This window comes from Mercenaria mercenaria, chromosome 16 (assembly GCF_021730395.1).
Source record: "Mercenaria mercenaria strain notata chromosome 16, MADL_Memer_1, whole genome shotgun sequence".
Classification (NCBI taxonomy): Eukaryota; Metazoa; Mollusca; class Bivalvia; order Venerida; family Veneridae; genus Mercenaria; species Mercenaria mercenaria.
Genome location: NC_069376.1, coordinates 55649222 through 55664104, shown reverse-complemented (window position 1 = coordinate 55664104; position 14883 = coordinate 55649222). Strand labels below are relative to the sequence as shown.

Below are 14883 nucleotides of genomic sequence, written 5' to 3'. Positions count from 1 at the left end.
GATGAAGTGTTTACATTTTGAAATGAATTGAGTTATTACATCTGTTTGCCTAGTGAAAAGGGACACCACGAATGTTTGCATTTGATTAAGTTTGTTCAAATGTTTCAGCTTGGCCGCTTTTAGGTGGCTGCCAGAGCTCTTTAGTAATAGAAAAACCTATAAATGACATCTACTCAGCTTGATTGATCTTCTTCAAACTTGGTCTGTAGCATGAAGGTCCTCTCCCAATTTTGATCAAATGTGGGTGCTTAACCCCTTTAAGGGGCTGCTGGAGCTCTTTAAACAACTTTTTCTCAAGAATCGTTTCTTGGATCTTTATCATACTTGGTCTGTTGCATCATTATTAGGTCCTCTCCAAAGTTTTTTTTAGCTCACCTGTCACAAAGTGACAAGGTGAGCTTTTGTGATCGCGTGGTGTCCGTCGTCCGTCCGTGCATCCGTAAACCTTTGCTTGTGACCACTCTAGAGGTCACATTTTTCATGGGATCTTTATGAAAGTTGGTCAGAATGTTCACCTTGATGATATCTAGGTCAAGTTCGAAACTGGGCCACGTACCTTCAAAAACTAGGTCAGTAGGTCTAAAAATAGAAAAACCTTGTGACCTCTCTAGAGGCCATAATTTTCAATGGATCTTCATGAAAATTGGTCAGAATGTTCATCTTGATTATATCTAGGTCAAGTTCGAAACTGGGTCACCGGCGGTCCAAAACTAGGTCAGTAGGTCTAAAAATAGAAAAACATTGTGACCTCTCTAGAGGCCATATATTTCACAAGATCTTAATGAAAGTTGGTCAGAACGTTCACCTTGATGATATCTAGGTCAAGTTCGAAACTGGGTCACGTGCCTTCAAAAACTAGGTCAGTAGGTCAGATAATAGAAAAACCTTGTGACCTCTCTAAAGGCCATATTTTTCATGGGATCTGTATGAAAGTTGGTCTGAATGTTCATCTTGATGATATCTAGGTCAAGTTCGAAACTGGGTCACGTGCAGTCAAAAAATAGGTCAGTAGGTCTAAAAATAGAAAAACGTGACCTTTCTAGAGGCCATATATTTCACAAGATCTTCATGAAAATTGGTCAGAACGTTCACCTTGATGATATCTAGGTCAAGTTCAAAACTGGGTCACGTGCCATCAAAAACTAGGTCAGTAGGTCAAATAATAGAAAAACCTTGTGACCTCTCTAGAGTCCATATATTTCACAAGATCTTTATGAAAGTTGGTCAGAACGTTCACCTTGATGATATCTAGGTAAAGTTCGAAACTGGGTCACGTGCCGTCAAAAACTAGGTCAGTAGGTCAAAAAATAGAAAAACTTTGTGACCTCTCTAAAGGCAATATTTTTCATGGGATCTGCATGAAAGTTGATCTGAATGTTCATCTTGATGATATCTAGGTCAAGTTCGAAACTGGGTCACATGCCTTCAAAAACTAGGTCAGTAGGTCAGATAATAGAAAAACCTTGTGACCTCTCTAAAGGCCATATTTTTCATGGGATCTGTATGAAAGTTGGTCTGAATGTTCATCTTGATGATATCTAGGTCAAGTTCGAAACTGGGTCACGTGCAGTCAAAAAATAGGTCAGTAGGTCTAAAAATAGAAAAAACGTGACCTTTCTAGAGGCCATATATTTCACAAGATCTTCATGAAAATTGGTCAGAACGTTCACCTTGATGATATCTAGGTCAAGTTCAAAACTGGGTCACGTGCCATCAAAAACTAGGTCAGTAGGTCAAATAATAGAAAAACCTTGTGACCTCTCTAGAGTCCATATATTTCACAAGATCTTTATGAAAGTTGGTCAGAACGTTCACCTTGATGATATCTAGGTAAAGTTCGAAACTGGGTCACGTGCCGTCAAAAACTAGGTCAGTAGGTCAAAAAATAGAAAAACTTTGTGACCTCTCTAAAGGCAATGTTTTTCATGGGATCTGCATGAAAGTTGATCTGAATGTTCATCTTGATGATATCTAGGTCAAGTTCGAAACTGGGTCACGTGCGGTCAAAAACTAGGTCAGTAGGTCTAAAAATAGAAAAACCTTGTGACCTTTCTAGAGGCCATATATTTCACAAGATCTTCATGAAAGTTGGTCTGAATGTTCACCTTGATGATATCTAGGTCAGGTTCGAAACTGGGTCACGTGCCATCAAAAACTAGGTCAGTAGGTCAAATAATAGAAAAACCTTGTGACCTCTCTAAAGGCCATATTTTTCATGGGATCTGTATGAAAGTTGGTCTGAATGTTCATCTTGATGATATCTAGGTCAAGTTCGAAACTGGGTCACGTGCGGTCAAAAACAAGGGCAGTAGGTCTAAAAATAGAAAAACCTTGTGACCTCTTTTGAGGCCATATATTTCATGAAATCTTCAGGAAAATTTGTCAGAATGTTCATCTTGATGATATCTAAGTCAAGTTCGAAAGTGGGTCACGTGCCGTCAAAAACTAGGTCAGTAGGTCAAATAATAGAAAAACCTTGTGACCTCTCTAAAGGCCATATTTTCCATGGGATCTGTATGAAAGTTGGTCTGAATGTTCATCTTGATGATATCTAGGTCAAGTTTGAAAGTGGGTCACGTGCCGTCAAAAACTAGGTCAGTAGGTCAAATAATAGAAAAACCTTGTGACCTCTGTAAAGGCCATATTTTTCAATGGATCTTCATGAAAGTTGGTCTGAATGTTCATCTTGATGATATCTAGGTCAAGTTCGAAACAGGTCATGTGCGGTCAAAAACTAGGTCAGTAGGTCTAAAAATAGAAAAACCTTGTGACCTCTCTAGAGGCCATACTTGTGAATGGATCTCCATAAAAATTGGTCAGAATGTTCACCTTGATGATATCTAGGTCAGGTTCGAAAGTGGGTCACGTGCCGTCAAAAACTAGGTCAGTAGGTCAGTAGGTCAAATAATGAAAAAACGTTGTGACCTCTCTAGAGGCCATTTTTTCATGGGATCTGTATGAAAGTTGGTCTGAATGTTTATCTTGATGATATCTAGGTCAAGTTTGAAACTGGGTCAACTGCAATCAAAAACTAGGTCAGTAGGTCTTGAAATAGAAAAACCTTGTGACCTCTCTAGAGGCCATACCCTTGAATGGATCTTCATGAAAATTGGTCAGAATGTTCACCTTGATGATATCTAGGTCAAGTTTGAAACTGGGTCACGTGCCTTAAAAAACTAGGTCAATAGGTCAAATAATAGAAAAACCTTGTGACCTCTCTAGAGACCATATTTTTCAATGGATCTTCATGAAAATTGGTCAGAATTTTTATCTTGATAATATCTAGGTCAAGTTCAAAACTGGGTCACATGAGCTCAAAAACTAGGTCACTATGTCAAATAATAGAAAAAACGACGTCATACTCAAAACTGGATCATGTGGGAAGAGGTGAGCGATTCAGGACCATCATGGTCCTCTTGTTTGTCAAATAAGAGAGCTTGGACCACTAGAGCTAAAAAAAGAAATACCTTTAAACAACTTCTTCTCTTGAATCTTCACCAAACATCAATCCAGCTTCTTATAGGGACCACTAGAGCTAGATATAAGTTACCTTTAAACAACTTCTTTTCATGGATGCAGATAACACATATGAAGAGACCTCTCATATTCCCTCAACAGTGTAATCACTTGCCCCTCACCAATGCGGGTTCGAGCCTCACTCGGGATGTTGAATTCTTCATGTGAGGAAGCCATCCAGCTGGCTTACGGAAGGTCGGTGGTTCTACCCAGGTGCCCGCTCGTGATGAAATAATGCACGGGAGGGCATCTGGGGTCTTCCTCCACCATCAAAGCTGGAAAGTCGCCATATGATCTATAATTGTGTTGGTGCAACATTAAACCAAACAAAATAAATAAATCCCTCAACAATGTAAATTCGAGCCTCACTTTGGACGAATTCTTCATGAGAGGAAGCTATTCCCCCCCCCCCCCCCCCCCCCCCCCCACCCACGCCCACGTGGTGAAACAATGCGTTGAGAGGCACCTGGTCTTCCTCCACCATCGAATTGCCTATATGTGTCGGTGCAAGGTTTAACCACAGGCGCTTGAAACACTATCAATGAATGTATGCATTATCATATCCCACTCACTTAATATACTGTCTATGATCTCTTCAAGAGATCTAAACTGCATTATACATATGATTTTTTTTATGAGTTATTGTCATCAATTCGTGTGTGCGTTGCCTGGTTAAGTTTTATGTTTAGGTCAGCTTTTCTCCTAAACTATCAAAGCTATTGCTTTAAATTTTGCAACACTTGTTCACCATCAATAGCTGACTCTGTACAGCAAGAAACGTAACTCCATCCAGCTTTTTGCAAGAATTATGGCCCCTTTTGGACTTAGAAAATATCAGATTTCTTGGTTAAGTTTTGCGTGTAGGCCAACTTTTCTCCTTAACGGTCAAAGTTATAGCTTTATAATTTGGAGCAGTTATTTGCCATTAAAAGCTTACTCTGCGCAGCAAGTATTGTAACTCTGCATTGCTTTTTGCAAGAATTATGGCCCCTTTTGGAATTAGAAAATCATGGGTAGGACAATATTTCTATTATACAGAGACAAAAAAAATCAGATGAGCGTCTGCACCCTCAAGGCGGTGCTCTTGTTATTGATTGTGCTTCAAACACCTGTGGTTAAACCAAACAGAAACAAAAACAAAGCCATTCCAAAACACCCTGAGTCTGTTCCAATTTTCTGTGTATTTTTAAAAGCATATAGTGTTGAATTGTATATGATCTGTCACACTAATTCATGATATCAACTTCTACTGCATCTGGAACTTTCAACACCTGGAGCATATTATGGCTCTCTACCAAAGTTGAACACTTCCTAGCCTGTTTTAAGTTTTGAAACGTGGGTGAATGATTAAAGTGCCACCATGGCCATCTTGTTTGTTGATTGTTGAGTTAAGCTCTCATTCTAATTTCAACCACTGTAATCTGCAGATGAACCAGTAGGTAAAAAAATGACTTTTGAAAATTCTGATACAAATGTTTTATATTCTGTAAAGTAACAGATGAATGTTACAAGAAATCTGTTGATCACTAAAATGATTTACATGTATTTTAAAGGACAGTCTTCATGAATATTTAATATTTTTCAAAGATAGTTAATATTTTATGTAATTTTGTTTCTTACGAACTTCAGTTATTACTGCTTCTTTAATGTGACACATTCACACTTTATGGTGAAATGAAGGCCTTACAAGTGTGTTAGAATTTTCGTAAATGTGGCTTTTGGTAAAAATACAAATACTTTTCGAGTTTCATGGAGTAGTAATTCATAGATTAATATCTTGGCAGTTGAAGTTTTGGAAGCAGCTGATAAAACAACAATTGTTTGCCCACCTGTATGTCTGTACTTGCAAGGTACCAAGAAAGTGGTTAAGGCTTAAGCCCCACCAGGGTCATGACCCCAACTCCATGTTTATCTTTATCTCTCATATCACTCGATAGTTTTGATACAGACTCAAGCTATTGTCCAATATCTTCATCCACGTTTGAGTCATTAAACACTCGAGTGACAGCTCCAGCTTCCTCAGATTTGCCCAGTTTCACTATCCAGCATCGAAATAGTTGAGCGCTCTCTCTCCTTTGATAGCTCTTGCTAGCACACCTGAGCAGAGTGCTCAAAGTAAGCTGTTGTGATTGCCCTCTGTCCATATTCATCATTTATTGTCTGCTGTAATCAGTTTGTGTCTTAAACTCTACACAACACCTGGTCAGAACGTTCGTTAACTAGGTCAGATATAAGAAACACCCTGTAAACTTTCTAGATACTACATTGTTTCACCAGATCATCATGAAACTTTTGACAAGCACCTTAATAAAATCCTGATCAGTATTAACGTCTCTAAATAAAAAAAAAACTATGTCACTAGATTAAACCAAAGAGTATAACCCCTTTATTGTTTCTACCTGAATTCCATGAACCATGGTCTGAATGTTTGTTTGTATAAAATGTAGGTCAGATTGTAACTGTGTGATCTTGAGTCTAAAAGTGGGTCACTCGATTAAATCTTGGACAAAACCCGTTTTCACCCCAAAGCCTACATTTTCTATTTGATCTTTCCGAAACTTTGACATTCCTTTGACAGAATGTCATTATGAAATCAATGTCAACTTAAAAAGTCACCTGGAGTCAAACTAGGTCAAATGATAGAAAACCTTGTTAAAATTTTTGAGGTCACCTATAATTTTTGTCGGAAATCTAGGTCAAATTACTCGCATGGTCATCTTTCGTATAAAACTAGGTCACAAAGTCAGAGAAAAACCATGTAAACGCCCCAAAGGCCTCTGTTTAAACAACAACGTTACTAGCGCTTTGTCAACACTCGAGATCGAGATCATTTTCAGTCTTATCAATCAGAACCGGGTCGGAATATTTGTCTTGAAATCCATGTAAATTTTGAGACATGGTCATCTAGGTTCAAGCACTAGATCAGTAAGTTAAACACATTAAAAACCCATGTTGACACCCCAGAGGCAGCATTTTATGTGTTGGATATAGATCATAATTGAGCCGCACCATGAGAAAACCAACATAGTGCGTTTGCGATCAGCATGGATCCAGACCAGCCTGCGCATCCGTGCAGTCTGGTGCAGGATCCATGCTGTTCGCTAACGGTTTCTCTAATTGCAATAGGCTTTGAAAGCGAACATCACTGATCCTGACCAGACTGTGCGGATGCACAGGCTGGTCTGCATCCATGTTGGTCGCAAAGCCACTATGTTGGTTTTCTCATGGCGTGGCTCATTTCTTAAATTAATAGTAATAACATTAGTAGAGTTTTCATGTTTTAGGCCAAATACAACACTTAAGGTTTTCCATGTGTGTTGCACTAAAATACTCGGATCGTGTAAAAGTTCTTTATGTAGACTAATTTGAATCTTTCAGATGGCTTCAGCGAGTTTAACCAGGATGGAGTAAGGAGACATACTGAGGAAGGAAAGGACTTGCATCGCGAACCGATTCTGACTGACTGGTGGAGGAGATAATGATATGATGATGATGATGATGATGATGGTAATAACAATAATAATCCAATCGCAATTGCACTATGTTGGTTTTCTCATGGTGCGGCTGAATTATGTTGACCTTCAGATGGAATTTTGTAGCGATACACGACTTGGTAATGTCAATGTCAAGTTTGAAACTGGGTCATATTGGGCCAAAAACTAGGCCTTTGGGTCAGATCCTAGAAAACACTGGAGTCTCACACTATAGGGACAACACATTCTCTGGTTTATATGAAACTTCGTCAGTCTGTTCTAGATCAAGTTAGAAACGAGTTCATGTAGGAGCAAAAAGTCGGTCACTAAGTCAGGTCTTAGAATGTCCTTTATACCAAGAAGTCACCTGCACAAAACATAGTTTTTCTTTATTGTGTCTGTGCCGAGACCGCCAAGTGACCTACATGAAATATTCGTTGGGGAGTTGGCAAGCTCTCAAAAAAACTGTCTTTTGTTTCCTGCCCACTTACAGTCCGCACCGAAGCAGCTATTCATACTGATGGACAAGTAGTGTTTTATATATATAAAGTTGTCTTTAGAATTTTTGCAAAATATCTCTACAGAGTACAGCGAATTTTTTTCAAGTTATGAACAATATCAACATTGTAGATATGTTTAATAAATAGTTTTACCGATTGGCACTTCTTTATCAGATGTGTATTTTACATCAAACACTCATCGAATTAAGATATTCATTTTTTCGTCCCCAACTGCGAACGAATTGCTTTCAAGACGAATACTTCTTAAGTTTGCGAATTTCGGCTTGATTTCCTCGACCCTTTGATATATTCGTCGAACCAGAGTACGTTCCTGTAACAAAATAATACATGAAGATTAACTTGCATGGATTATGTAAAAGAACAACTGTGGGAATATTGTACCTGTACACCGGGTGGTCGCTAGGACTACGCGCGACGCTTTAATAGGCCAGTTTATTCCTTCAATACCTGATATTGTATTACACTCCTGTGTTTACTTGGGGTTTAAAAGACAAAAGTGATATAAAACATGGACGAGCAGAAGGTAGGCTTTCTTTTTTATAATTTTTATTAAAAATATTTCAAGAAATGTTCTTGGTTTTACTAATTACAATTCAATTAAAATTGCGCTAAAACATTTAAAGGAAGTACATTTTGTTGGTGACGATTTGAGTAAACTTGGTTTAAACCAAGCGATTTTAATCTTTGGATCGAAGTATTATAAAACACAATGGGCATTACTGGTATTAAGATTATCGGATTTGAATTACTTATATTTATGATATACCTCTTCCAAAATATCTCTTATTATTACTTTATTTATGTCATATATGTATAAACTTCAGAACATTTTAGATAAGTTTTTAAAATGCAAATGTTTCTTAATCTTTGGTAACAATTCAATGTAAGAAGCAAATGAATTTGTGTAATATTTACATTTTAATTACGTAGATGAACGATTAATGATTTTTGCCTTCCCTTAACAAAATCATGATATAAGCACATTTATGGTTCCTGTATTCATTCCAAATTTATCAATGCAGATATAGAACTTGATCAGTGTAAATACATTGACAGCGTAAAATTAACCGATTATATGGAGATAATAGTCTTAATTTATGTATTGTCGATGTCATATTTGAATTTCAACATTTGGGGTAACATTACGTTCTGTTATATCTACAAGAAAAAGAGTGCGACGTGAATCAGCGAAGGGTTATCGAGCTATTCTCGTTTAACATGAGGTTGATAAATGATCTGAACAAGACACAAATAGAAGAAAGAATGTTTTGACACAGAGACACAGTCTCGAAAATAAATATAGCTCTACTCTTCAGTATGGTGGCTGAATTGTGCCATTTCGTGTTTTTTTTTATTTTCGCAGCTATATTCAAATCATGAATATTTCAAAACGGGCCTGGCGGAAAAATTATCTTCCGAAGCTGAGGCAGTGACGTACGGTAATCACCTCGAAATGCCATAAGCAATCGCAAAAAAATGCTTATAAGCAACTAGTAAGTGAACATCTTAAAAATGGACTCCCTCACTTCTGTGCATTACATGGACTAGGAAAAGCTTCTGAAATTCGAGTATATGTAATATGCTTTTAAAAAGTATATGCCATTCCAACCCGCCGCCTCACTCCGCTAGAGTTTGATACAGACGCGCTCGTGCTTGTTAACTGTTATTTCATTTTCGCATTTTGCGTTTCTACGCGATGTTACCAGTGAGACTGTGGTGTTGATTAATAATGTTTTGATATATGCGTCAGCGTATGTAGACCACGATAACGGACTATACCTTTAACAATTAAAGTTGTCTGTACGATGGTTTTTTTTTTCATTTTGATAAGACAAATTATACTTAGACAAATTATTTGTCCAAATACCAATTAACCTTTCAATGAACTAATTTAACGAATTTCAAAACTGACTTAACCTTGAATATTTCGACATTCTCAACTGTTATTGAAGAATTGTAATAGTCTAATTTCGTCTCATTATTCAATAAAGTTCAATAATTGCTAGCTAAACAAAGAGAAAATTGAAAACGAAACGAAATTCCCCAAGACATTTATCTAAAATGTCACACGTATATATTTTATCTTAAGTGCTCTAGCGTTGTTTGGCATCTGTTGCATGTATATAGACGCTTGTTGCATGTATATAAACGCTTGTAAAAAAATCGATCTGCTTTTAAAAGCCCACTCTGCGCTTTTAAAAGCATAACTGCTCGAGAAAAATGCACGTGTTGTGTTGTAAAAGCTCTCAGCATTCATGATTCATACTTCAAAATTATATTTTGACGCAGTATAATAGATTTGTCAAGAGCATTTCCCCTTTCAACTTCGATCTGTTCTCACAAGATAAAGAACTTGTTTCCAGTTCTGATTTTAATTATGGTAATGACGCGCGCCTTTTCAGTTTGTGCATGTATTCATAACTCCAACATGCATAATGTAAAGACATATATTGAGAAAAGAATAATGTAGCCGTATTTAGATAAAAGAAAGGCAAACGACTATGCTAGGGCGGCCTCTGAGATATTAATCAAATTGTTATCAATGAAGCTTTTAAGTATGTTGTCCTCAACCCACTGTGTGTCTGTGCATAAGTGATTCATTTTGGTTTAAATAATTAATTCTAGTTTTATATGTATTTTGTACATTGTCAATCAATACCACTGACCATTTGTTCGGTTCAAATTCTGGCAACCATTCAAACGGTCATTTTCAAAGTTCATTCTAATAGACATACCCTAGAAATTAGACTGGCATCAGTCGTCAGTGTCTTAAAATCAATCATCTTTGATAGTACTTTCTGAAAAAAATTACAATATCTGTTACCTCTGACTCTAACGACTAAGCCACAGTAAAAGGAGGCCACAGAAAGAGGAAAAGATGATTTTGTAATGGGCTTGTTGACATATTTTTTTTTTTAAAAAGAATGGGAAATGTTTAATCTTAACAGACTGTGTAAGACCTAGGAATCTGTACTTGTCTTAAAACAGCATTTTTTCTTGTTTAATTTAAATGTTTCTTTTTATCATAAACCACAAGAGCATAACGCGCACTGTCCTTAATTGGTTCACAATTACCCCTGTTTACAACCCGTTTATTCATTATTTTATCCCAATATAATATTAACTGTTGTCTCCGTTGAGCCCATTTACGAACATTTCTTAGGACCCCCTCTCGGTTTTTCTTACACATAAGAGTGGTAGACCTTTAAAAGGAGTGGCATGCACCACTTCTACCACCCTGCGAGCTCAACTTCTGTCTTCAGTTCTGTTGGATCGATACATTCATTATTCTGCCTTTCAATATCCCATAATAAGTTAAATGAATAATTACAATATTATTGATCGAAACATTTCTTACAAGAATAGACTGAAAAAGATTTCAGTTTTGTAATATCCTCTTAGAGCAATAGCAAATAGGTTAAAAGGAAATTGCATTTGGCCCCCTTAATAACTGTCCAGTGGATTATTTGAGCTGCGCCAAGTTTGAGAAGTGGGCCGATCTGTGGGAACCTTATTGGAAAGACATTGGTTTTAGCAAATTGTTTATAGGTAACACTGTAGACAATTAATTTCACGTGAATTATTTATGACAAGTGAAAAAACAATTCTCTTCATAAAAAAATTAGAATGGCCGGAAAACCTTTGTGAAATTAAGTTTGTCTGAGTAGTATCAACGGAATCCTACACAGAATTTCAAGTGTTTGGGTAGAAACAAAACGGCCAGGTTCTTTCGTGGCTTTAAATACTCTTAAACTTAAAAATAACACATTTATTTAAACAACTATATCTCATTTTATCAATAAATTCACACATGCAAACATGCAAACATCAGCAAAAATATATTTACGCAAATTAATAGATTGAGCGGTGTCTTAAAGAATGAAATCTTTTTTTTTTTAACATGGGGACCTCCTCACTCTTTTCAAATGGCTCGTGTCCTTTCATTTCCTTTTCTATTCTACAACGTGTTATCATGTCTGTCTGAAACGGATGCTTACACATAAATAGACAACATTTGTAAAAGCTGTCAGCATATGAAAATACACCAATGCTTTAATAGGCGGATATACAAACTTTTCAATAACGTTAAAATCCGTCTTTACAAATTCTGCGGAGAATTCTTTTCAAATGGTATATAAGTATTTAAAAGATTGCACTTAAATTGCCACGTTAAATTACTTTACAACATAAAACTACAATTCATATCTGTCATGCCGTCATAATGTCTTTACAAAAATAAGGGAAATTAAAATGGATAGAATCAAATTTTCTTTGCAGTCACAATACTGTTAAAGTACCCTATTGGTTGGTTCCTTAGCAGATTCATTGTTTTGTTTGTTTTGCATAACGCACGGTCGTATGATGAAAATATAATACGGATAAGAAACTGGTATGTTTCGCTGAAGGGATTTATATTTTATCTTTAACCATTACCCTGCTAAATTTCTATAATGAACTTGTCCGTCTTTCGATTTGGACAGTACCATTAACTGTTAAAAGGGGTACATACCAAAAAGATACTGACTGAGTGGCGAACAGTGCAGGTTATGATCTGACTGCACGGATGTAGTTGATAATTGCACTTCGAAGCTTGAATTTTATGGTTTATATATACATTGTGTTTCATACAACATTGCTGAACAATTTAAAAAACAGAAAGAAAAGGAGAATTACATTAATTACTGCCTTCAAAGCATTATCCTACTATTAAAGAGAGAGGAATATAATTGTGGAATGTTTGAAGCTATAGTTATATCAACGTTTAAAAATGTTGCCAATAAATGAATAATGGTATCAATAGGTTCTCTTAATCGGAAAGTAACATTTTACACGTACACAAAACCTAATAGTTCTATATTGCCAGGTCCTCGAATCTGACTAAAGGCTGATCTTCTAAGTGGCAATACTGGGAAAGACCCATTCATCGTTTCTGTAATATGGATGGTGTCCTATCTGTGCTATTTTTAGTAACCAAACAACAGATTTTCGATTGTCAGAGTAAGAAAATACAGTTAATTCAAATGAACAACCAATTCTTTACAATTGCTAGTGGATACTGATGACTATGGTATTTATACATTAAATCAAACGAGTAAATACATAAGTCATGCTGACAGGTAATTGCACAAATGGTAAGCTAGTCTCACATTTATTCTAGTGAAAAGTACCGTCAGAAGCGTTGCAAGTGTTATAGGTTCGTTTTTCACATCTTAATGCGTAAGTCTATAGAAGGATTATTCTTACAAATGATTGTGGCTACGTTACCAAATATGTACTAGTCGGCATAAATCACCTTTGCCCCTCATGATCATTAGTTCGACCTTCAATTACGGCGTGAATTTTATGTGATAGAAACCATCTAGCTGCTTTACATAATGTGTGGTTCACTCTACATCTCGTATTGAATTTAAATGTAAAATGGGGTAGCACAGGGATCTACGTTAAACAAATTAAATGATATGGAAAAATCTTCCAGATTCTCCATAATTGTTTTGTTTTTTATGCACATACCCAACAAAACTGAAAATCATTGAACTTAATGCAATAGTTAATGTATGTCATACAAACTCGTTCAGTAATAGTATGTTTATTATGCAGTTTACTTCATGTAATGTATAGTTGACTGAAAGAATAACAAGAATGAAAATTGAGGATTGGGTCTGCACAGAAATGTCTTGCTATTGTTAAATTTAGCAATATTTAAAATTGAATGCGTAAAAAACATTTTGACAATATGAACTAGTCTCCGCCGAATGCATCAAAACTGAGAACAAGGACAATAAGAAATTAAATGTTATAATGTATTGAAATGCCAACACAAACGATCCGTCAGTAATTAACACAATTTTTCTGAAACGTTTATGACATACCTAAATGCTACTATAAAGCTATAAAAAACAAAAGTAGCCTAATTTCTTCATACACATCAATATTAGTAACAGTATCAGATTAAACAAAAAGTTTAACTTGATCATGTTTTATTAAATCAACATGAAATAATAGCATTTTATCAACACTTTAAGTGACTCGTTTACATAAATTCACGCAAAATGTCTAATATTTAAACCTTTAATTTACTCAGTTTTAAGACACTTAACTTTTAATCAGTATGAATTCGTTCACCATGTAATTGACTTGAATAAATGTATACAGTACTACGTTTATAGTTATATACAATGAAGTTATTAAGAAACATTTTTTTATACGCCCGTTTGAAAAAGGGCGAATTAATATGAACCCCTGGCGCTGGGCTACGGCTGGGCGGGTCCAAAGACCTGTCCGACATTCTTCTACTATAAAGCTAATTTTTATATGCCAGATATGTCACCACATGAACGTCGCCAGAACCACCTACGGACCCAAGTCAAGTCACCCAATACAGGTCAACGCAAATCAATGAATACTCTAGTGGACAAAGTTTGCTTTTGACGGGAATTTAGATGAAATTGGGCACAATTGTCATGCACATTAAAGGAGTTGGTCATGTCGCAACTTAACCAGAATATCCCTGTCCCTAATAACCACTAGATGTAAAAGGCACAGAATACTACAAACTTTGTGAACGGACAGTTCATTTTACTATATGCATATGAGAGGTTTTTAAACTTGAACAAATGTAACCCACTACTTAGAGTTTGCGAAATACCCCTGGTCTTTTTTAAACTTCAGCACACGTTCGTTAAAGATAAGTTAAAACAAACCTGTCATAGGAGTGAATTTTTTTTTCATGCATAACGGATTTTGAAATATAACTATTGACAAATGTTACATCCACTCATGATAGACGTCATTTTTGGTAAGAACAGTCCACAAATGTCCAAAGTTAACGACATCGCTCTTAGAGGCCAGTTACGATCACTAGCAGAAAAATTTCCGTAACGCAGTTTTCGTCTTTTCAATGCCGGGAAGGATTTTATGTTAAGCATAAAATTGTACAAGCTAAATAACTGTTGCGTTACAATAAGAAATATAATTGTAAATATAAAATGACTTATTTGTTTTCTGTTCTCAAATACTACGTAGGGAAACATGAACCCTATTTCTTAATAAACAGCACAATCAAATTTTGAAGGTTATTTCACAGTTCTCTACACTGTAAAGATTTTTGAAGTTATTTGAACTTCACCCAATTATCATTTTTAACGTTTTTTTTTTTTTTAGTTTTTATTTTATTTTTTTTTTGCAGAAGAACACTTTTTTGCAACTTAAAATACTTATTTCCAACATATCTTTAAATCTGATAATGAAACATATCGCAAGACCTCTTTTTCGTGTACAAAATAGAATTGTTATGTAATTTTAGTGTTTTAAGTATACGTATACTGGAAGAGTTTTTTGATGAACTATCATGAAGAAATGTAAAATCATGTTAC

At 35.8% G+C, this 14883-nt stretch overlaps 1 protein-coding gene across 5 annotated transcripts in view; it reads left to right on the top strand.

Annotated features, from left to right (window-relative positions):
• The first annotated feature begins 7716 nt into the window (after nucleotides 1-7716).
• LOC123540476 (myb-like protein X) overlaps nucleotides 7717-14883 on the top strand; it is a 32872-nt gene continuing 25705 nt past the window's right edge. For 2 of the 5 annotated variants that reach the window (XM_053527142.1, XM_045325555.2), the window contains exon 1: nucleotides 7717-8033. In XM_053527142.1, coding sequence (XP_053383117.1) covers nucleotides 8019-8033 — 15 coding nt within the window. In that variant the 5' untranslated portion in view covers nucleotides 7717-8018. The remainder of the gene's footprint in view (nucleotides 8034-14883) is intronic. The other 3 variants (XM_045325557.2, XM_045325558.2, XM_045325556.2) reach the window with 2 other exon arrangements.